The 25,267-nt window shown below is 38.1% G+C and overlaps 2 protein-coding genes across 5 annotated transcripts in view; one reads left to right on the top strand and one right to left on the bottom strand.

Annotated features, from left to right (window-relative positions):
- The window catches only part of LOC124612263 (L-lactate dehydrogenase-like), a 309,128-nt gene extending 283,971 nt beyond the window's left edge, over nucleotides 1–25,157 (top strand). For all 4 annotated transcript variants that reach the window (XM_047140357.1, XM_047140356.1, XM_047140353.1 and 1 more), the window contains exon 9: nucleotides 24,571–25,157. In XM_047140357.1, the coding sequence (XP_046996313.1) occupies nucleotides 24,571–24,574 (4 nt within the window). In that variant the 3' untranslated portion in view covers nucleotides 24,575–25,157. The remainder of the gene's footprint in view (nucleotides 1–24,570) is intronic.
- LOC124613538 (neuropilin-2-like) overlaps nucleotides 24,048–25,267 on the bottom strand; it is a 246,788-nt gene continuing 245,568 nt past the window's right edge. The window contains exon 7 of the mRNA XM_047142249.1: nucleotides 24,048–24,723. Within this exon, the coding sequence (XP_046998205.1) occupies nucleotides 24,602–24,723 (122 nt within the window). The 3' untranslated portion in view covers nucleotides 24,048–24,601. The remainder of the gene's footprint in view (nucleotides 24,724–25,267) is intronic.

The following is a 25,267-nucleotide window of genomic DNA, read 5'->3' as shown; positions in this document are numbered from 1 at the left end:
TATAAATGATGAGTCTTTAAAACTATTCATTCTTCTTAATAACATAAAAATGTAAAATAAGCCTGTATATGTAAATGAGACACCAGAGGGTTTCAGGTAGATTATGCAGGGTGTACCTGGGGGAATAGTCAATATTTGGAGATACAGCAGGAACATTCCTATTATGAATGGTTACTAAGACACAGAAGTGAAGGTCAGTGTCATTAATTTAGATACATACAGGCTGCAGGATGCCTGGAGTTGAAACGGCTGCTAAGTCATGTTGTGTCTTACGGTAAACAGTACATTACTTAGTGGGGCCAATTCTCCTCCATGCACGTTATCAGAAAATCAAGTGGCAACTCTCATTGTTAGTGATCAATTCACTGTTGACACAGAATATCTTTTAGCGAGATGCCTTTCCTGTTTTTGGCTTCATGATGGTTAATGAAGTGCATTTAGTGTCATACAGCAGTCATACAGCACTGTTTGAGTACTTTGGGGCAGGCAGAATATTTCCAGGCACATGTTTCCCTTAAGCCATTGGCACTTCCTAAATATGATCACCTGCACCATCCCTCCCCCCCCCCCCCCCCCCCATGCTATTCCCTTCATCATGCACAACAAGGTAAAGGCCTAATTGCAGCACTGGCAGAATCAAGGGTCATTTCTCTTACCTATTCAATCAAGTCCTTTGGTGGTGGTTCAAACACCCAATGGTGCCATACACCTTCAAACCGATTTTTAAACAGACAGGCAATACAAAATGTGTCATGGATTCATATCCTATTATTTGGATGGCAGAGTTGTTGGTGAAGTCATCGGGGAACCAGTATTAATCACACAAAATGCCCACCAGCAGTTACTGTTGGATACAGTCTCTTGGACTGTCTTGGTTCTTCACACTCACTTAAGTTTTATCAGTTTTATCATTCGCCTTTTGGAATCTTGTCAGCACTGGGAATTCAACAACAGTATTGGTGCAGTTGGTTCTGAAATTCTCTGTTGCATCAACTACCTTGAAAACCTCTGTGTAACGGGCCCTACAAGAGAGGAACATTTACAAAATGTTGAGCTGGTTTTCCAATGCCTTCTGGTGAGTTGCCTTCACTGCAGGCTGGAAAAGTCCAGTTTCTTCTGCCCAAAGGTGCATTTATGGGACACGGGCTTAGCAAAGATAGCCTCATCCTGACAGATGACCACATCAAAGCTGTCATCAGCCTGCCAGCATCTAAGAAGGAGCTCCAGGCCTTTTTTTTTTTTTTTTTTTTTTTTTTTTTTGTGGTATTTCATATTATGCTTAATCCTTGAGCCACATACATCTGATCCTCTTAACTGACTTCACCAGAAGGGTGTTACATTTGTTTGCCAATAGGCTCTTAAGTCTCTTGAGCAGTGTTTGTGCTCTGTTCTCTGTCTGCCTTTTATGCTGGGTAAAACTTTCACCCTGTCCTGTTCCCAGTATAGCATTGATGGAATTCTGTCCCACCAGAACCTGGATGGTACAGAACAGCTTGCTGCTTGTGCATTGAGGATGCATTTTGCTGTGTGAGTGAAAAAGGAGGAGCAAGCTATTAATTTCATGGTTAAAAAGTTTCATGTTTTCTTGTACTGGTGAAATTCCTCCAAATAACTGATCACAAGCCACTGGTTTCCTTATTTGTACCTTGTTCCAAGCTGCCCAACAGGACTGCTCAAAGATTTCAGGGGTAGGCTCTCCTTCTCAATAACTATTGCTATGACCTTCGTTACCACTCCACCATTCAGCATGCCAATGCTGATGGGCTATTGTAGCTACCAGAGGCCCAAGTTGGAGTTTGATTCGCAGCAGACTCTCGCTTCTGCTTTAGATGATGGCTTGCGACAAGCCTTGTTGGCTTTTCCATTGCCAGTGTGAACAGTCATGACTGCCACAGCTGCTGACCCACTTTTCTGGAAAATCATTTCAGCAGTTCAGATGCGTTAGCTAGAGTGCAGCTCTTAGGTTGTGAATCCAGTATGGTGTAAGTTTTTTTTCTCCTATGAAACTGACTCAACCTTGTTCTGGTGGTACTTGGGCTTGTCATGGAGGAGCAATGCTACTGAACGGTTGCCCCCTAGCATTGTGCCCTCCCACACTTCAGTTGCTGCATGCGTCGCACTAGGGTATAGCTTGGTGCTATTTCACGTCTACTGGCCGTTAGTCAATTGTGACATCAAATGTTGGTATGGGCTTGCAAGGCCTGTGCACAGAACCAGGCTGCACCACCTGCAAGGTTTCTCCATGGCTACTTCCAGAGCACTCGTGGGACAGCATGTACGTAGATTTCATGGGTCTGTTCCTTGGCAGCGTGTGTTGGTGATCAACACATTATTCCAAATCTCCATTTGTAGCCAAGCTGTCCTCTGTGTCATTAACAGCCACTGTTCATCCATTGTTTTTGACATTGAGGGTCCTCCAGGATCCTTGTGTCCGATAACAGTAGGCAGTTGCGTGTTACTGCAGTCTGCATTCACAATGGTTTTCAGTATTGGACTACTGTCCCATTTCACCTGACTTCTAACTTGGAGATGGAGAAGTTTTTACATATGTTCAAGAATCAAATAAAGGAGTCAGTGTCTGTCTCTTCCTGCATTCCTGCAACAACACATTGTCAAGCTTTCTAGCTACATCCTGGGTGACTCCAGTCAACAGATTCAGTCTGGCAGAACGTTTGCATGGGCACCAGCTGTGGGGTCTCCGGGATTTGTGGTGCCCTGAGTCGCATGCTGTGGACCACCATGGCCTGCCTCTATTTCCTCCCAGAGCTGGTCCTTTGGTGGTCAGTATGCTTCTGGGTCCTCTGGTAGCCTCTCCAGTTCTGCACTGGAGGCTATGGCCCAAGCCTGGCTATTTTCAGACCTATATGGTCTTTCCAGGGAGGAGGGATTTCATATCCCTGCCAGCAGATATCACGATGGAGGCACATGAGCTAGCATGGATAGTGCAGCAGAACAGTGCAGAAACCTGTTGCAGAGGGCGCACAAACATGTAGTATGGGCAGATCTGCTGACAGAGTTGTTGTCTCTATGAGGTTTCAGATTTCATGCTTCCTGTAGATTGACATACATGGTGAGTTTTCATTTCCTCTCATAGGATTCTGTTCCCCAGTTGTCATTGAGACACTGTCAGACTATGAAGTACCCACACCAACAGTGTAATGTAGTGCAGTGGGCCTGTGCTGAAACTAAAGGGGGACAGGGCAGCCAGCCACTGCACAAGATGCAATAATGGTTAAACTAAATGATGATGTTGTGACTCATAATTCACAAGTTACTAGTACTTTTAACAATGACTTTCTAAAAGTAGCGGGAGAAACAGGATTAAGTGGTTCAGCTGAAGAAGCAAGAAAATATATTGAAAATGTCATTCCACACAACTTTAAGCAGCTAAAAGTAGCACCAACATCCTTCACTGGAATTAATAGAAATCTAAAAATTCTGAGAAACAGTGCTGCAGATGGAATTCCAAGAGTTCTTCAAAATTAATATGCAGGGTTTTGAGTGATTTATGTAATGTATCACTGGCACGGAGGAATTTTTCTGGATAGATTAAAATATGCCATTGTTAAAGCTCGTCATAGGAAAGATGACAAGAAAGACTTAATTATTTATCATTCATCCAATTTTCCTTACTGACTTCTTTTTCCAAAATACTGGGGGAAGTAATGTGATAAAGAGTATTTGAGGTGTTCAATAATTAACGCAACACATTTTTTTCTAAAAGCAGGTTGATTTTTATTCAGGATTCCATTACAATGAATTATTCCCCACTCTTTTGGCTAATCTCTGATAAAAGCAGTGGCCTTATGCCACCTTTCAGAGGTCCTGTGTGCCCATAAGGTACCACTCTTCTGGTCTGTATTGCAGGCAATGCCTTGCTGCATCAATAACCTCTCCAAAATCCACATACTGCTGCCTGTGGAGTGCGTGGTTCATTGGGCCAAACAGATAGATGTAAGTTGGAAGGTGCAAGATCCGGGCAGTAGGTTGGATGAGGAAGAACAATCCAATGAAGTTCTGAGAGCTCCTGTCATGTGGACAGACTGGAGTGAGGCCTTGTATTGTCGTGGAGAGGGCTAAGTTTGTTTGCATTTTTGTGGTGATGAACACACTAAACTGTGGAATTGATGGTTGCACCATGACACAGTGTATCAGCCAGAATAACCCTTTCACAGTCACAGAAAACTATTGCCATGACTTCACCAGCTGAGAGTGTGGCTTTGATCTTTTTCTTCAGAGGAGAGGTGGTGTGGCACCACTCAATGGATTGCTGCCTTGTTTCCAGTTGGAAGAGATGAACCCATGTTTCGTTGCCTGTAGTGATGCTCTCAGGTGTCATGACCAACCTTATTCAAGTTCTTCAGTCAGGAGAGTTAATTTGGAGTTGGAATGGCTGCTTATGATGAGTGCAGGATCACATATTGGAGTGATTCCTGTAGATTCTCTCAGTAGGTGGAATTATGCTAGACCAGGCCTTCACCACAACAGGAAGAGGGAGGATAAACTGGCTGAGCTAATAATAGAAAATTTTAGGAGGGTGGCACTATCCTGAGTCATGAAATACCAGTGGCTACATGGTTCAGAAAAGCACCTTTTGTAGTAGGGTAGGGAAGACAGAAAGAAGGTAATTGCAAGAGAGGTTAAGATCAAACAAAACCTTGAGGCTGAGAAAGAAACTAAACATGATTCTGGCATATTGCATCAGCACAAACAGCTGTTGGTTAAAAATTTTCAGCAATTGGCAGAAATCTTATTTCACTCCAGTTTTAGTTCACTCATTTGGGAATGTCAGGTGTCTTTAGTGCATCAAAATATCTAAGGACTAAAAAGCAAAATTAATGAATGAATTATCTGCATTGATTAATTGATCAAACCCAGCTGACATAATCTACCTCCCTGAACATCATGTGGCCACTGATGTAGATGTATTAAGTGTTATAGGATTTAGGTTAGCATCTCACTTCTATAGAGCAGAAACGGAGAAAGAGAGAGTTGCCACATTCATCAGGAATTGACATAAGTTTAAGAACATAGACATTTATAAATTTTGAGTAGAGCAGCATATGGAAGCATGTACAATAAAAGCAGAAATTGATAACTAATGCTTTTTAATAAACATTTACATGAAGATAAATTAACAAATGATGGAGCTGATCCCCTATGATACACTCAACAGATCAGAACACTGTTGCAGAAACAACAAAAAAAGGGTGCCAAATTTAAACAAATGCAAAACCTTGAAGATTGGTGACCTTTTACAGAAGCTCTAAATTTAATGCAGACTTCGATGCAAGATGATTGAAGCCTGGCAGAAAATCCATAGAGATTCTGGTTGTATGTAAAGTATGCTAGTAGCAATACACAATCAATTACTTCTCTGAGCAATAGCAATGGAAACAACCGTCAATGACAGTGCTGCTAAAACGGAATTACTGAACACAACCTTCCAAAATTTCTTCACCAAAGAAGGTGTAGTAAATACTCCAGAATTCAAATCAAGAACAGCTGTAAATGTGAATAACTTAGAAGTAGATATCAGAGTAGTGAAACAACTTGCATCACTTAATAAAAACAGTCTTCCAATCCAGACTGAATACCAATAAGGCTCCTTTAAAAGTATGCTGATGCAATAGTGCCATACTTAAGTCATATACAACCATTCGCTCAATGAAAAATCTGTACCCAAAGACTGGAAAGTTGCACAGATCACATCAATATTCAAGGATGGCAATATGAGTAATGCACTAAACTGCAGGCCCCTATCATTAACACTAACATGCAGCAGACTTTTGGAACATATATTGTATTTGAACAATATGAATTAACTCAAACAGAATGGTCTGTTGACACAGTCAACATGGATCTAGAAAACATCATTCTTGTGAAACGCAACTAACTCTTTACTCACACGAAGTGTTGAACATTGTTGACAAAATATTTCAAATTGATCCTGTATTTTTGTATTTCCAGAAGGCTTTTGACACCATACTTCACAAGTGGCTTGCAATCAGATTGCATGCTTATGGGATATCATCTCAGATGTGTGACTAGATTCATGATTTCCTGTCAGAGGCCACAATTCATAGTAACTTATGGAAAGTCATAGAGTTAAACAGAAGTGATTTCTGGTGCCTGCCAAGGTAGTGTTACAGGCCCTCTGTTGTTCCTTATCCATACAAATATTTAGGCAACAATCTGAGCAGCCATCCTAGGTTGTTTGCAGATGAAGCTGTCATTTATCATCTAATAAAACCATCAGAAGGTCAAAAACAATAGCAAAATGATTTAGATAAGATACCTGTATGGTGCAAAAATTGGCGATTGGCCCTAAATAATGAAAAGTGTGAGGTCATCCGCACGAGTGCTAAAAGGAATCCATTAAACTTCAGTTACACAACACATCAATTTAAAGGCCATAAATTCAACTAAACACCTAGGAATTGCAGTTAAAAACAACTTAAAGTGTAAATAACAAGTAGAAAATGTTGTGAGGAAGGTGAACCAAAGACTGTTTTTTATTGGCAGAACACTTAGAAAATTCAGCAGATCTGCTAAAGAGACTGCCTACACTACTCTTGTCTATCCTCTTTTTGAGTACTGCCGCATAGTGTGGGATCCTTAGCAGATACGATTAACAGAGTACATTGAGAAAGTTCAAAGAAGGGCAGCCATTTTGTATTATCGAGAAATGGGAGAGAGAGTCAAGGATTTGAGGTGGACATTGTTAAAACAAAGGTATTTTCTGTTGTGGCAGGATTTTCTCGTGAAACTCCAATCACCAACTTTCTCCTCTGACTGTGAAAATATCTTGTTGATGCCACCCTACTTAGGGAGAAGCGAACATCATAATAAAATAAGGGAAATCAGAGCTTGCATGGAAAGATTTAGGTGTTCGTTTTTTCCATGTGCTCTTCGAGAGTGGAGTATCAGAATTATTGTGAAAGTGGTTCAACGAACACTCTGCTAGGCACTTCAGTGTAATTTGCAGAGTAGCCACATAGATACAGAAATAGATAGTATGTGAATATCTATCACCTGTAGGTAATTTTAATCTGGTTCTATATCACCATGAAAAAATATAAATAAAAAGAAATAGTGGTTGTTGGTGATTTTCATAAACACTCTCACAGGCAATAATCAGTTAGTAACACTATCATTTGGCTTAATTCCTAACTTAAACTTCGCAACTAAGGTAGCTGATGCTCAACAACAACCACTGATAACATCTTTACAGAAAAGCATAATGGAAAAAAATTATATCGTAAAATCAATAGTAAATGGCTTCTCCGACCACGACATGTAGTTTCTTTTTTAAAAGACTGGGTGTAATATTTATTAACTCTGAATTAGAGGCTAGTCAGTAAGCCAAGAATGGATTATTTTAGCACACTCTTCAAAGACATGAACTGGGATGATAGATACAAAACTAACGGCATGAATTAAAACTACAACACTTTTGTTAACAAAGTATTTATCTTATTTGAACACTGTTTTCCCTGAAAATTAACATTGACTTGACCAAAGTCTACAAAGAAGCCAAGGATTACACAAGGAATAAACATACCATGTGAAACAAAAAGAAAACTTGTTTATCAGTCAGAAACACTCCGATGTTGAAGCTATAGTGTATTACAAGACATAATGCAAAATATTAAAGATAGTAATGTGGGCATCAAAGAAAACACATTACAAGAAAAAGACAGTCACATAAGATAACAAAATAAAGACAATGTGGCATATAGTGAAGGGGGAGACTGGTAGAAACAGACATGAAGAGGGATAAATAGCATCAAGAGTAAATTATGCATTGGTAACAGTTGTCTGCAGTGTTGCAAAACTTTTTAACAAAAATTTCTTAACTGTTCCTGAAAAGATGGGGTTGTGAGGTTCAACAGGTGCGGCTGTGGAGTACCTCAGACATCCAGTATATACAGCTTCACTAACATGAATATGACCCTCCCTAAACAAGCAGAAGTAATGTCCATCATAAAATCTTTAAAATCAAATACCTCTATTGGTTATGTTAAAATATCAATGAAGTTAAAGTGTGTCCTTCCAAGTTTTAGTAAAATATTAAGCTATCTGGGTAACCTGTCACTTATCAGTGGAACATTTTCTGAATGGCTGAAATATGCTGAAGTCAAGCCTTTGTCTATGAAAGGAGATAAAGAAATACCATCAAATTTACATCCAGTATCAATTTTTCCAGCATTCTCAAAAATTTTAGAAAAGGTAGTATACAGTCAGCTTCTTATCCATCTGACAACAAATAAAATACATTTTCCAAATATCACTTGGGATTTCTAAAGTGTTATGGTACTGAGAAGGTGAAAATGTACTTTATTCACCAGGAAATAAATTACAGGCTACTGGTATATTTTGTGACCTGTCAAATGCATTTGACTGTGTAAATCACAATATCCTTTTAAGTAACTTACAATATTGTGGTATAACAGGAAATGCTGCAAAAATGATTCAATTCCTATGTCTCTTACAGGAAACAAAGGCTGTCATAAGGAAAGTTATCAGCCTTTATCCAACTAGGAACCAATAACATGTGGTGTCCCCCAAGGCTCCATCTTTGGCGCAAGAATTGGTACCTAGGATATCCACAACTGGAAGGCATGATAATTACTTTAGAGTCATCCACTTCAGTTGTGCTAATATTTATTAATACCATGACCAGTTTTGAGATTCTAAAGTTCCACCTTCAGGTGTATGAAATTATAGAAATCTGTAATACATAATATGTGGTTGGGCCAGTCAGTGAAAGAGTTCCAGTCATTGCATGTGGGTGGAAAATGCCCACTGTTGGGCAGCCGCGTGGTAGGAACATCAATCACTACTGTATGGAGAACCATGCCGGAGGTCTGGAAGCACTTCCAGACCTCCAGTGTGGCCCTCTACACAGTAGTGCTTAATGTTTCCATTTTCCACCTACATGCGATGGTTGGAACTCCTGCACTGACTGGCCTCACCGCAAGTTATGTTTTACCAAAACTGAAATTTCATACACCTGAAGATGGGATTTTAAAATCTCAAAACCAGTCATGGTATAAATAAATATTAGTACAACTGAAGTGTATCTCTCTAAATTAATTATAATACCACCTTAACACTCTTTCTTGTGTTTATCAGTGACCTTTTATAAGTAACATTACCAGATGCCACGTTTGTTTTGTTTTTGCAGATGATACAAACACTGCCATAAATAGAAAGTCAACTGTAGCCTTAGAAAGGTCAGCCAGTGAAATTTTCATGAGCATTAATGAATGGTTCCTGGCCAATTCTCTGTCACTAAACCTTGAAAAAATATAGTATATGCAATTCAGAACTTGTAAGGTGTTTCCTACCAGTATATGCCTAAAATATGATGATAGACAGACAGAAAACGTGGACAGTTAAATTCTACAGAGTGCAGCTTGATAATAAATTCAACTGGGAGGAGCATACCACAGATCTGCTGAAGCACCTAAACAAATCTCTATTTGCAATGTGAATGTTGTCAGACATAGGGGATGTAAAAGTGAAAAAGTTGATATACCATGTGTACATTCAATACTGTTGAATGGGATCATTTTCTGAGATAACACATCAAGCCAAGCTAAAGTTTTCTGGGTACAAAAAGTGTAATAAGAATTATTTGTGGTGTGAACTTGAGAATGTAGAATTTAGTTTATTCATCTTATAATGTACAGTTACAAATCAAAGGTTTTTGTACTGGAGACATGTCAAATTACTTTAAAAAATATTATAAGAATTAACATATTTCAGCAGGCATTTCTGCATTTTTACACATGAAAAATTTAACAAGTATATCACACTTATGGTCATTTTGCAGCTTGCAATAAAATTTATACAATATATTAACAATTTATTAGGTGTTTGAGCATAAAGTTTTAAATTATGAGAGGGAAGTTTGAAATTGTCTGTGTGACAAGTACTGTAATTGTGATTGAAATGAAAATTGTCAAGTGAGTTTTGATTTTTGTAGATGAAAATAAAAATTTTGTAGGTGTACAGAGAAGGAATGGTTAGTATTTTTAATTCTTTAAATAATGTGTGACATGTTCTTTTTTGGACTAAACACATGTTTCTTACGACTCTCTTTTGAAGTGTAAGTAATCTTGGGCTGTTCATAGTGTTCCCCCAGAAAATTATTCCATATTGAATTAAAGTCTCAAAGTAGCTGTGGTAGACTATCTTCCTGGTGTCCATAAGGGTGGAACCAGATAAGACATTCATCACATAAGCTAGGCTGTTTAGTTTGTTTGCTAAGAAGTATACATGTGCCTTCCAATTGAAATTTGTGTCAAGATTTAGACCTAGAAATTTTATAAATGATTGAAGCGATTTCACAGCTATACAATAACTTTATTATTTGAGATATTTTCACAATGCTTTGCACACACATACAAAAACTCAAAAAGTTTTTTTAGACATTCACAAATGTTCGATATGTGCCCCTTTAGTGATTCGGCAGACATCAAGCCGATAATCAAGTTCCTCCCACACTCGGAGCAGCATGTCCCCATCAATGAGTTCGAAAGCATCATTGATGCGAGCTCGCAGTTCTGGCACGTTTCTTGGTAGAGGAGGTTTAAACACTGAATCTTTCACATAACCCCACAGAAAGAAATTGCATGAGGTTAAGTTGGGAGAGCGTGGAGGCCATGACATGAATTGCTGATCATGATCTCCACCACGACCGATCCATCAGTTTTCCAATCTCCTGTTTAAGAAATGCGGAACATCATAATGGAAGTGTGGTGGAGCACCATCCTGTTGAAAGACGAAGTCAGCGCTGTCGGTCTCCAGTTGTGGCGTGAGCCAATTTGCCAGCATGTCCAGATATTCGTGTCCTGTAACGTTTTTTTCGCAGAAGAAAAAGGGGCCGTAAACTTTAAACCGTGAGATTGCACAAAACACGTTAACTTTTGGTGAATTGCGAATTTGCTGCATGAATGCGTGAGGATTCTCTACCGCCCAGATTCGCACATTGTGTCTGTTCACTTCACCATTAAGAAAAAATGTTGCTTCATCACTGAAAACAAGTTTCGCACTGAACGCATCCTCTTCCACGAGCTGTTGCAACCGCGCCGAAAATTCAAAGCGTTTGACTTTGTCATCGGGTGTCAGGGCTTGTAGCAATTGTAAACGGTAAGGCTTTTGCTTTAGTCTTTTCCGTAAGATTTTCCAAACCGTCGGCTGTGGTACGTTTAGCTCCCTGCTTGCTTTATTCGTCGACTTCCGCGGGCTACGCGTGAAACTTGCCCGCATGCGTTCAACCGTTTCTTCGCTCACTGCAGGCCGACCCATTGATTTCCCCTTACAGAGGCATCCAGAAGCCTTAAACTGCGCATACCATCGCCGAATGGAGTTAGCAGTTGGTGGATCTTTGTTGAACTTCGTCCTGAAGTGTCGTTGCACTGTTATGACTGACTGATGTGAGTGAATTTCAAGCACAACATACGCTTTCTCGGCTCCTGTCGCCATTTTGTCTCACTGCGCTCTTGAGTGCTCTGGCGGCAGAAACCTGAAGTGCGGTTCAGCCGAACAAAACTTTATGAGCTTTTCTACGTATCTGTAGTGTGTCGTGACCATATGTCAATGAATGGAGCTACAGTGAATTTATGAAATCGCTTCAATCATTTGTAATAGCCCTGTACATCTGTTTCTCTAACCAGTAGCTCAATTCATAGAATCAGTACTAGAAGTAAGAAGAGACTTCAGATACTTTGGTTCAAAAAGGTGTCCATTATTCAGAAACACACATTTTCAGTAACTTGCAGGTAGCCACAAAAAGTTTAAATGCCAGTATGTGTGCACTTGTGTGAAATTCATTGCAGTAATTCAATCATTGTAAAAAAGTTTTTATTTACATCCATGATGATAATTTCACTTGGGATATGTGGAAGGTACGTTAATATATTTGTTTTTCATTGTAAGTCGTATTGTTCTTCTGACATTTTCTACATCCTGGAGGATCTCCTCACTATGGATCAATTGGTACAAAAAGTACATATAATCTAATATAATGATGTTCAACAAAAAAGTGTCACAATTGGCCTTGTAACAGGCAAGCAATTCTGCATGGTTGGTCCTTCATTTCTCTTTGTGGTGAGTAACCCAGGGGGCACGCACCTTAGAGTACCCCAACTGGTGGACGAGTGTGTCAGTACTACCAACAGAGACATCCAGGTGTGCAGCAAGGTGTTTAATTGTGATCCGCTCAACACCTTGACTGAGTGTGTCTGCACATTCAAACATTGCAGGACCCAGGCATATGGGAGATTGGACAGGTTTGTGTGACCTTGTTTATCATAGACACCTCTCCCAACAACTCACCATGCTTTTGTTCACTGCCAGCTCTCCATAGACTTCTGCAAGCACCTACGAATATCTGTAATGCTCTGGTTTTGCACCAAAAGAAACTCAACGACAGCTCTCTGATTGGAATGCACCTCCATTACAGATGCTATTTTGAAGGCTACATATAGTGCACCAACTATCAGAACTTCAAGAACCTATAGGGGGTGAAGTGGGAATATTCTCTGATGCCCCACAACAAATTCCACATTTTTTTCAACCAAAACTGGCTAAGAAAAAAATTGTTTGCAATATTCACTGAAAACCCCTCATCAAACTTAAGTATAAAAATTTAACTTAATATATCACAGTTTGGGTTCCAGAAGGATTGAGAACGCTATTTATAAATTCACTCATCAAATAGTACATGCCTTAAACAATAAAATATAACCAGTTCATATTTTTTGTGGTTTTTCCAAGGCACTTGAGTAGATCATGTTACATTCTCATAAACACTTGAGTTTTGTGTAACTGATGGCTTTACAAATAGCTGCTTTGAATTATACTTCACAAACAGAATGCAAATAGTTGTGCTGAATAACTCAAACAGTGTTGGAAGGGTAGAAGATTTTAGTGATTAGTTAGGAAATGCATAGGAAGTAACACAGGGTTCAACTTTGCATCCACTCTGATTCCTTACATATGTGAATGATCTTCCACTCAACATTCAACAATCTGAATTGGTACTTTTTGCAGACAATACTAGTGGTGATATAATAAATCCCATTAGAGAGAAAACAACAGAAAAGATTGTAAATGATGTTTTCCAAAGAATTAATAAGTGGTTCTCAGAAAATGGACTCTCCTTAGATTTTGGAGAAACACATGCTGTTCAGTTCTGTACAACTAATAGTCTTATCAACAATTGATGTATCACATGAGGAGGAGTCAGTAAATAGGGTAGAATACACCAGATTTTTGGGCAAACATGTTGATGAAACCCTGAATTTGAAGAAGCCTGTTACTGAGCTTCTCAAACAGTTAAGTTCAGTTTCTTTTGCTGTTCACGTAACTGCTAATCTTGGAAACAAACAAATTAACCTCCAGACATATTTCACGTGTTTCCACTCATAATGCCTTATGGAATAATTTTCTAGAGTAACTCTCCACTGAGAAAGAAAATATTGATTGCACAAAAGCAACCAGTAAGAATACAATACCTCTCCAAGGAGCCAGGCATATTAACTGCTCCATCACAGTACATTTATTTGCTGATGAAATTCGCCATAAACAACCCATCACAATTTGAGAAAATGGTGAGGTCCATACTTAAAACACTAGGGGGAAAATTGACCTTTATTAGTCATTATTAAAGCTGTCATTCATTCAGAAAGTTCAATGTGCAGCAATAAAAATCTTTGATCATACGCCCAATAACATAAAATTTCTGACAGGTAGGAAAACAAATTTTAAATCTAACCTAAAATCATTTCCCCTGGACAACTTCTTCTCTTCCATGGATGCATTTTTATTTAAAAAAGGGTAGCCAGTTAAAAAAGAGTTCTATAGTAGTATGAGTCAGATTTAAAAAAGTGTTCATTTATGTTAGCCTAACCATGTATATGATACATATCCGTAAACATATCAATTCGATAAAAGAATAGCTCAAATAATGTGTAGAACATTTAACTAACTAACACCAGGACCAGATACAGATTTTGATCATAAGATATTGATTATTACAAGAAGGTAGCAAATTAAGGAGATGGGACCTGGATAAGATGTAAGAAGCAAAGGTGGTTGAGAATTTTGAAGGAACCGTGAGGCAACTATTGACTGACAGAGACAAAAGGAACAAAATAGAGGATGAATGAGTATGCCTTAGAGATGGAATAGTTGTTATTACAGAAACAAATATGTGAAAAGACAAGTACCAGTAGAAACCATTGGGTGAGATATTGGAATTAACTGAGGACAGGAAAAAAAATATATAAATACACCACCTGTGAAGCAAATAAAAAAACGTGAAATTGGTAGAAGGTACAAAATAGCAAGTCTGAAGTTTGTAAAGAGTTGCAGTACATATATTTTGATGACTGGTTTCAAACCACCTTTTTCATATTCAAGCCAGATGCCCTGAGGCTGCACTGAAAGTACCTGATATTAACGACAACCTTCTAAAATTGGCAATACATACATCACACAGTGATGTTAGATAAAGGTCATAGTATACATATGCTCACTACACAAGTCACATTTATTTACTGTCATTATGCAATGTACATACTGCCAATTCTAGATGGTTGCCATTAAGATCAGGCCTCAGTAGGCCTGGCTTGAGAATGAACCAGTTGGTTCAAAACTATGAGGGTTGAATGAAAAGAAATGCCTCCACCTACGTTAATTGGGTTTGGATGGGAAAATTTTAAGAAACCAAATGCAGAAATAATCCTTAGAATGTGATCTTTAATTACCAATATTCACTTTTCCACATAATTACCAGCCAATTAGATACATTTCTGCCAACTATGAACAAGTTTTCTGAAGCTGTCACAGAAGAAGTCCACACTGTGTTTCCACAACTATTTTCACAGTTCTCTCAACATCTTCATCAGAAGCATAATGATGTCCCCGCAGATTGTCCTTCATTATCGGGAACAGATGGAAGTCAGACAGTGCTAAATCTGGACTGAATGGAGCATGCCATACGGTTGAGAGATTCAGGCTCTGAAGTTCACTGTGGTAGCACGTGAAACATTGTCATGCTGCAGGAAAACAAACCCACACATTCTTGTGAAACATCAATTGTGCTTGCAGTTTCTCTCTGAGTGATACAACGATCATCCTGAATCAATCTGTCAACATTTTGCTTGTGAAACTCAGTGATTGCTGTCATAGGACGTCCAATTCTTTGTTTGTCAAGTAGGTCAAATGTTCCCGCCTCAACATCTTTAAACTTACTCACCCAACGATGCAAAGTACCCGCATCAACACAATCACCATAAACTGCTTTCATTACTTGATGAATCTCTTTTGGGGTGACGACACCTTCTGCTGTCAAGAACTTAATGACTGAACATTGCTTAAATCGCATTGACTGACCGTCTGCGCAGAGTTCCATACTTTACACTGTAACAACACAACCATTCAATGATAAGGTTTCCCGCCAACTGGAACTGTCGAGGAGAGGCTACAGAACAAGCCAGTACCTGCCACATATAAATGCCGCCAGCTGTTGAAGAGCTACAAAGGAGGAGGCATTACTTTTCAGTCAACCCTTGTAGTTGCCAAGACATCTGTACTGCAACTGTGGCAGATTTGTAATAAACTCATCATGAAGTAACAGGGTTAGTGGTTCTACATCAGCAAAATGTTGAAACTGCATAAAGTATAAATTTCTAGAGGAGAAGGGCAAAGCTGTAAAAATATGCAAGAGTCAGAAAAATAGATGTTGCCTGTAGGAAAATTAAAGAAATCTTTGAGGAAAAAAAGAGAAAAATCTGTATGAATATTAAGAGCTCAGATGGCAAGCCAATAGGCCCAAAGGTGGAAGGAATATATACTGAGGTGACAAAAGTCATGGGATACCTCCTACTATAGTGCTGGACCTCCTTTTTCCCAGCATAGTGCAGCAACTCGACGTGGCAAGAACTCAACAAGTAACTGGAAGTCCCCTGCAGAAATGTTGAGCCATTCTGCTTCTACAGCCGTCCATAACTGTGAAACTGTAGCCAGTGCAGGATTCTGTACACAAACTGACCTCTCAGTTACATCCCATAAATATATGGTGGAACTTATGCAAATCATTTGTTTGAATTGTCCAGAATGTTCTTCAAACCAATCATGAACAGTTGCGACTCAATGACATGGTGCATTATCATCCATAAAAATCCATTGTTATTTGGGAACATGGAATCTAGGAATGGCTGAACATCAACACTTCCAGTCAATGATACATGTGAACACAGAGCACATCATTATGGAGCCACCACCAGTTTGCACAGTGCCTTGTTGACAATTTGGATCTGTGGCTTCATTGGGTCTATGACACACTTGAACCCTACCATTAGCTCTTACCAGCTGAAATCAGGACTCATCTGACCAGGCTATTGTTTTCCATTCATCAAGGATCTAACCAATATGGTCACAAGCCCAGGAGAGCAGCTGCAGGTGATGTAGAGCTGTTATCAAAGCCACTCTCATCTGTTGCCTGCTGCAGTAGCCCATTAACACCAGATTTCATTGCACTGTGCTAACAGATATGTTCTTCATATGTTCCACATTGATTTCAGCAGTTATTTCACAGTGTTGCTTGTCCGTTAGCACCGACGACTCTACGCAAACATCGCTGCCCTCGGTCATTAATTGAAGGCCATCAGCCACTGTGTTGTCTGTGGTGAGAGGTAATGGCTGAAATTTGTTATTCTTGCTACACTGTTGATACTGTGGATCTCTCAATATTGAATTTCTAACAATTTCTGAAAGTTGATGTCCCATGTGTCTAGCTCCAACTACCATTTCACATTTAAAGTCTGTTAATTCTCATCTTGTAGCCATAATCAAGTCAGAAACCTTTTCACACGAATCATCTGAGTAAAAATGACAGCTTTACCAATGCACTGCCCTTTTATACCTTATGTACATTAGACTACTGTCAGCTGTATATGTACATATTGCTAACCCATGAATTTTGTCACTTCAGTGTGTAAGAGGTCTTTACAAGAAAAATGGACTTGACAATAAATTATGGAAAGGGAAGAGGCAATAGATGTAGATAAGATGGGAGATAAGATACTGCAGGAATAATTTGCCTGAGCATCAAAAGATGTAAGTCAAAACAAGATACCTGGTGTGTACAACATTCCTTATTATTATTATTGGGCTTTTTTGGAGTAAATATTATGACAAAACAATTAAAACATGTAAAAGAGATAAGAAATACTCTTAGACTTTGAGAACAGTATAATAATCCCAGTTTCAAAGAGAACAGTATAATAATCCCAATTCCAAAGATAATGATGTATAAAATACTGACACATACACAGAAGTATGGAAAGAGTGGTAGAAGCTACAAGGCAGTGCCAACCATATGAGGGTTTTCCGTAAAGTAAGATCTCCAACAATCTCCGCTCAGAAATGAGTGAGCTAGCTTAGATCTGACAATAGCACCATGTTCCTTGCTTCCCATACCACTATTCTTGCGAATCCCCACCTCTCTCTGATGCTCATTCTTGGCACAGCAGCTATTAATCATAGAAAGGAAAATCAATGTTCCCACCAATTGTAAATTGCATTCTGTGATTAGATTTCTATGGTTTAAGGGGTCAATCCCTATCGAAATCCATCACCAGTTGACAAATGCGAATGTAGAAAAGTGTATGGACATAAAAAAATGTGTGTAAGTGGTGTAGGGAGTTCGCAGATGGCTGTGCGAACATGCATGATGAGGCCGCCTGTGGGCATCCATCAAGATGATGATGAATCGAAGTAGTTTTCCTTCCAGATCAGCATGTGATTGTGTGAGAGATTGTCAAACTGACAGGGCTCTAAGACTACCATGAACAAGATTCTGATGGACATTTTGACGCATCACAAGGTTTATGCCAGGTGGGAGTTGCAGATGCCTGTACCTGTTCCATTATTCTCATGGTATGGATGCATTTAGGTCCTTTATCAATATACCTGGATCATCGGCAAACATTATAGTTAATGAAGTGTCCTCTAGTGTCTCAAATTAATCTTTTATGTGGATGAAGAACAGATTTTGGCTAAGCAATGAACTTTGTTGACAACTTATTTAATGTTTTCTACTCTAAATTTAATTTCTTTTCCTGTCATATCATTTGCTAATGATGTCCTTAGTTTTCTGTTGTTGAGCTTAAGCTGGATTAATGCAAGGGAGAGGCCCTTTATGCCCTATTATTTTAGTTCCCCTTGTAGAATTTTATGATCTTCACAATCAAAGGCATTAGTAAGATCACAGAAAATGCCAACAGGGCAATCAACACAGTAAGGTATTGCAAGACACTAAAAAAGCTATACTATGCTATACAGAAAAAAAAGGAGGGATCAGTCGACAAAGGGAGTTCATTTGCACCTTGACAACACCCACTCTCACATTGCCAGCACCATGAAAGATATCATTGCCAAATTCAGGTGGGCAATCATCAACCATCCTCCATACAGCCCAGATTTTTTGTTCCCCACTTGAAACAACATTTGGGGGAGAATGAAATTCTCAAGCAACAAAAAGCTAAAGGCAGCTGTCCATTCCTTCCTGCACAAGTTGATGGGAGAGTGGTATGACATAGATATGAAAACCTTCCGGAGAATTTCCAAAAATGTTTCAATTGTGATGAGGACTGACTTGAAAAATAGCTAAAAGTCCAAGGTTTCAGCATCTGTAATTGTTTTTGCAGTAAAATCATGTTTACTATTTGAAAAAGCATTGGAGACCTTAATTTACGGACAACCCTGGTATGACTTACCTTAGAAGGTTGGCTGAAGAATGGCAAACCTACTTCTATAGCCTTTGTAGATTTAGCCAAAGCTTTTGATAATGTTGACTAGAGTACAGTCTTTGAAATTCTGATGGTAATGGGGATAAAATGAGGGAGAGAGAGGTTATGTACAACTTTCACTGAAACTGGGCTGCAGTTGCAATTATCGAAGGAAAAGCAAACAGAATTTTGTATATCAATGACAATGTTATTGTGTTAGAGCTGGCAAGGCTTACTGGTAATTAATTTTTTAATGGTGCATTAACGCATGACATAACAAAGTTTTGTCTCAGTCATTACATCACATTCTGTGTGCAGTGCTGTTTTTTCAAATTTATGGCAAAACATTAAATGAAGTGATAGTCTACCAGTAGCATTGGTTCTGAAGTGGAAATGAAGTAATGTACTCTAGCTTAAATGCCATCTTTTGGCTTAAAAAAAGTGACAATGTGGGGAGAGTCTGTTAGTAGCTCTGTAACTGAAATGGCTCAGAATCTGACCACTCATTGTTAGAGGTGGGGAATGTCATGGGAGAGAATCAACCATGGTCTTCTTTTCATGAGATGAAACTGACACAAACCCAGACTACACAAGGATTCCAATCCAGTTCTTTCAGAATATGATTCTAGTATTTTAACACTATGCCAAAGGATAATTCAGAATCTGTGAAATTGTGACTAACAAGGATTTTCTTTACACTTGCTCATTCACTACTCACTTGAGATACAAAAGCTCTTGAAGTGACTAAGGCTAACATTCAAATCCAGTTAATGTTCTATAATTTCTATAAATTTGTACACAGTAAGCATCTGTATATATTTCTTAGAACATAATATTATTAAAGTGACAATTTCTGGAAATGTTACCACTATGGTGCTTTTGTGGTGTGGAGAAAACAAGCTACTCGTTACCGACTGAAATGTGTAACACTATCCCATCCTCCTCAATACAACTGACACAATGTAATACTAAATTAATATCCCTTGCACATGATATATTTGATGCAAAACAATAAACAATTGTGAATCTCAAAATGTGAACGCGAGTTAAATGCACTGCAGCCACATCAGCCCATGGCTGCTGTAGCAGTCAAGCACACTCAGCCCACTGCAGTCGCAGTGTTGACCTCTCACAACAGCACATTTCACTACATAAAACTCTCATTGCTGTAAATCCATATTATCTGCTGCGGGTGAAACACTAAATTAATATTTTATCTATTATCCACTAATATTGTTGTTCATTCTGTTATGGAAAGAGAAGTAATGGCAAAAAGAAATTTTCACCATAGGATCCGGTTTAGATTTGGCCATGGAGACTGAACAAAGATTCCAAAATCTGAGAAAGAATTGGCTTCAGACTATTAGAAAATGTTTTCATGGACAAAAAATTTAGAATGTGGTTAAAAATAGTCCACAAGACCAATTCCTCTCTTTTGCTTTCCTGAATTTTGTTTCTTTGAAGTTTCAGTTGGTAACTTTTAATTGGGAAAATGTTTTCTAATTGAATAATTGCTCCTATCTTGATCATGCTAGATCAAATGTAAGATTCTAAACTAAGGTAGCACCTCATTGTGTTCTTCCATGATTCATAAATGGTATTTATCTTGCCTCTGTTGATGTGCAGTTCTATATAGATTTTCAAGTAATGTTTAACCCTTTGACTTCTGCTGACAGATTTAAGAGCAGCCTTTGAGGTTTTCTTCATTGCTACTGACGAGTCAATTCGGGCCTACTTGCTGACACTTGGGTACTAATGATGAAAATAAATGCACAACCACTCAACTACCTGAGTGCAATTACGAGTTTAAGTGTACAGCAGAATTTCTGACTCATATCTCAGTAGCTTTTCATAGTTTTGCCCAAGAAGTTGTGTTCAGGTATTTTTTTTGTTTGAAATGTCTTTGGTTTGAGTTCTACTGTTCATCAGGATTGTCAAAGAAGAAAATAACAGCATGTTGTGATTACACTCAGGAGGAGATTATAGAAAGACTTTCTCAAGGAGTGACAGTGAGAATGAATTGTTTGCTGTCAATGTATATGACAACTCCTCTACAGATTCTAAAAACAACAGCCCTAAGCCATCTATGTTAGTACATGTAACATTACAGTGTTATATTTCAACAAGAAATGTAATTGATAGCTCTTGTGAATCTGATACTGACTTTTGGAATGGGTTATCAAAATCAGATCAGAAACTGCTGAAGGAAAAACCATCTTCATATTTCTTGCCGATTTGCAACAACCATAAATTTGCAGAGAAGCTTCTAAGTTAAAACCTAATTTTTACACCTACAACAATGTTCATCTCTGCTGCGACAGATAGTGATGGGAGGGGTCATCACTGGAAGCACTCCAGAAATATTTAGCACATTGCAATGCAAGCAATTTGGGTAACCCCATCCTAGGCAAATGTTGGATACTAAGTGTCATTAAATGCATAGGTGATAATGATGCAGTGCTCAGCTGGTCACATACTGAGCACATCTGCAGCAACCAAAAGGTTAATAATAAGCTATAATAACTTCAAGTCTGTTAATCAATTTTTGTATTTTCCTGGAAGGTCAGGGGGATGGCCATGTCTTTATTTACCTTCAGTAACTACCTTCATATTCGCTATAGGTGGTTTATGAGAAACTCATAGCAGGAGGTTTGTGCTGGTATATGGAAACTGGTCTCTTGAAATGTGAAACCACTGCTTCAGCTTCCTCAATATTTAAGGAAATACATGTTTATGAACAACACAAAAGGAACTGTAAGCCATTTGTCATCAACAGTGAAAATCCATCCACACAGTAAATGATATTTTACAAGCTATTGTGATGCAAATGGAACTGGACAACAGTAGCACTACTCTGAGAAAAGGTTGTTAAGTCATCTTGAAATAATTTTTAATAATCTTGGTAGTTAGAACTTCCAGCAAAATCTTAATGAATATGCTTTACCACTGTTCTTGGTAAATGTTCATCTGAGCACTGTAAAATGGTGGGACATTTAAAAAAAAAAAAAAAAAAAAAAAAAAAAAAAAGCACGAAATAGATGTCTAAAGCCGCTGGCATTGCTGTTCTGTTCTGTAATGGGGAAAAAGATAAGTATTTTTTCAGGGGGAAATGAAGGCCAACAACAATTCTTAAATGTCTCACTATTTGCTTTTCAAAAACCTAACACTTCCCCCTCCCTGCTGGCCATTAAAATTGAAGCATATGAATATGGCATGCAACAAACATCAAACTGGCATGAAATGCACTTACATGCTTTGATAAGCAAGTGATAAGCATTTCAGTGTAACTATAGAAAGCAGATAGGAGTAATGCTATCTACACTGTGTAATTAAGGAATGAGTATGCACCAGATTTCTCGTTCAGCAATTGGATTTGAATGTTTGTCATCATGAGAAGATCATGTTATACCTTGAATAAGAAGGAAATGTGTCTACCAGCACATGTTGGAATTTGACAGGGGCAGAATAGTGGCCTCTAGAGACTGCATTTTATTAGTCTGCTACTGTTCCTGTCAGTCAGGATCCCATGACAGTCCTGTAAAAATGGAATTAATGGTTTCAAGAGGGCCATACTCAATGTCAACCAGGACCACAGAGCCATGCCACATAGGTTTCATCAGGAAATTGGCTTGTTTGCAGCAAGGTATGTATCCACATGGGCAGTGCTGACAGCTAGAGACACCAGCAACCATTGTTGCAGCTTCCTTTGACATGGCATCAGAGAGAGGCATAACAGCAGTGGGTACACCCAACAGCAGCAATGGACACATCATTTTGGATAAGTCCTGATTCTGTATATAGCACACAATGGAAATACCTGTGTGTGGAAGTCCTGAGGAGAAAAATGATGATAGACTGCATTTGACATTGCCAAATGGGACCAGCACCTAATGTGATGGTATGGCATGTCATTAGGTACACAACACAATTATCTCTACTGGCCGGAGTGGCCGAGCGGTTTCTTGATGCTACAGTCAGGAACCGCGCGACCGCCACGGTCGCAGGTTCGAATCCTGCCTCGGGCATGGATGTGTGTGATGTCCTTAGATTAGTTAGGTTTAAGTAGTTCTAAGTTCTAGGAGACTGATGACCTCAGAAGTTAAGTCCCATAGTGCTTAGAGCCATTTTTGAACCACAATTAACTCTGGTTTGCATAGTGAGTAAATTGGGCAGCAGGCTTTATACTAAGTGACTTTAAGCCATTGGCTGAGCTCTCTCTTTCAGATCCCTATGGGATAATATTTACACGAGAAAATTCAAGATCATATGAAAGCTACCTCAATACAGAGGATGTTCATTTGTGCCTTACTCAACATGTTCTTCAGGTCACACATCTATTGAAAATATTTAGGTATGGGTTGCAGAGAGATAGGTATGCTACCAGTCACCATCACTGTGACTGGTCATCTCTGGCATCAATCTGAAGTTGCATCGAGTAAGGTATCTACATCTGTTATACAAGGTTAATTCTACTTGATATCCAGCTGGATTACAGCAATTGTTGTTGCCAGATGTGGCATATCTATGTAGGGGGCCAATTTTCTTTGCACTTGTATACTTCAAAGCACATACAGATGTTATTACATACTTTTATTAATATACTGTATGCCCACAATAATTTAGATAAATACTATCCTTCACGGTGTTGTAGTTTTCAATGGTCAGCAGAGTACTTATTTGTACCAGATCACTGAAGAAATTATAACAACACAAAGAAAACTGAATACAAAGCAGGTTTCTTTGTCAATTTGATATGAAAAATAAATTATTTGTAAACCACAAGCAAAAGTAAACTAACTGTAGTGAGTTGTCTCTGTTTCTGAATGTCCATTTATAAATACATAAAACCACCCTTTGAAAGAAGTGTACTAACATAAGATCTGGTTGTATGGTAGAGGAAACATGTGGAGGACTGCATTTCTCATCTGCCTGTTGATCCTAATTCATGTTTCTGGAAGAAATAGTTTCTTGAAATTAATGAGTTGCCTTTATATTGTTTTCCAAAAATAGTTTTTTCGGAATTTACAGAATGATTAGTATACCTGCAAGTATATCTCATAGTTTTTTGAGAAAAGCATCACACATTTATATATTTTCGTTGTTTTAGGAGGTTGAACCTGAAATAATTAGGACAAAGTATTATATTTCAAATACAGATTCCCATAAGAAATATCTCAAAAAATTTTATGTTATTCTTTTTATCAAATATATATTTTATTTACTGTTTCAGCACATAATGAAGAGCATTTGCTAGTTTGAATTTTGTAGTTTTTATTCACTTTTTAAATTAAAGGAATCTACAGTTCCAATAAGTGCTATGGCTACATACTATTGCTTGATATATTTCATTTTCATTATGTATAAGAAGTTTAAATCATATGTAGGTCATAGAATATGTCTAACACTGGAGACACTTACAAAACTATAGGAACATAAGGAAAAAGTTATTTGATGTCTTTGGATGATGCTTTACAAAAGACACACGACACACTTTGATATATTAACTCTATTCATAAAAAAATAAATTACACACAACATATTGTGTAAAAAAATGCACAATATTTATCTATGAACTTGCTCATGTTATCACACACAATAGAAAGTGACAGTCTCTGCACACATTACTTCAGTGAACAGAACATATTTCTGACATTTGCAGTTCAGGCCACTGCATATAGTGTTTCAGACAGTAATAGGTGTTTTCAATTGTGTTGCTGTCTGTTTGTACCAGAATTTATCTCTGCTTTCAATTCTCTTGCAGCTGATGAACTTTATGGTGAATTTGTCCTGCATCAGCTGTCTGGACAGTGGTATATCTGTTCAAAGGTGATGAAGAATCCATTGAAGTTGTTCTCATCATCAGAATGAAAATGGAACCTTTGGCTTGTTGCACCTGGCTGATACACAGCTAACCCTGAAACAACACAATTATTTCAGTTTTCTAAGTTTATTTTGCTTTGCATTAGACCCCTTAGAGGAACTGCAAATGTAAATTTGAAGGGTTGCATTATAAGCACCATGGTATCTGAAATAATTTCAGTATTGTAAGACATGTAGTGGACTATATTTGTGTTTGCTCATGATTATGTAGGTTTTTTATTTATTTTTTCAAATTGTGATGTAGTGTAGTTTAAGGTAAAAGTTGATTTAGTAACAGTGATAAACATAAAAAATATCAGTATAACTTTTGAAATGAAATTAATTTAAAGAATCCATAGTCAACGTAGACCATAATGCTCTAAAATCTTCTTGCTATAAATGCTATTAAGAAACATGAAGAGAAAAAAATATCTTCTTGTAGAGTATTTAAAACTTTTCTCACTTCAGTAAAATACTGTAGAACATAAATAGCTTTGTTTGTTTATTTCTATCTTATATTTGACTATGTGTTTGACTTTACCACTTGTACCATTCTATACAAAGGGTACTGTCAACAAACAATACCAAAATGTTCCTTT

Source organism: Schistocerca americana, chromosome 4, assembly GCF_021461395.2.
Source record: "Schistocerca americana isolate TAMUIC-IGC-003095 chromosome 4, iqSchAmer2.1, whole genome shotgun sequence".
In the NCBI taxonomy this organism is placed as follows: domain Eukaryota; kingdom Metazoa; phylum Arthropoda; class Insecta; order Orthoptera; family Acrididae; genus Schistocerca; species Schistocerca americana.
This window is presented reverse-complemented; position numbering and strand designations above follow the sequence as displayed.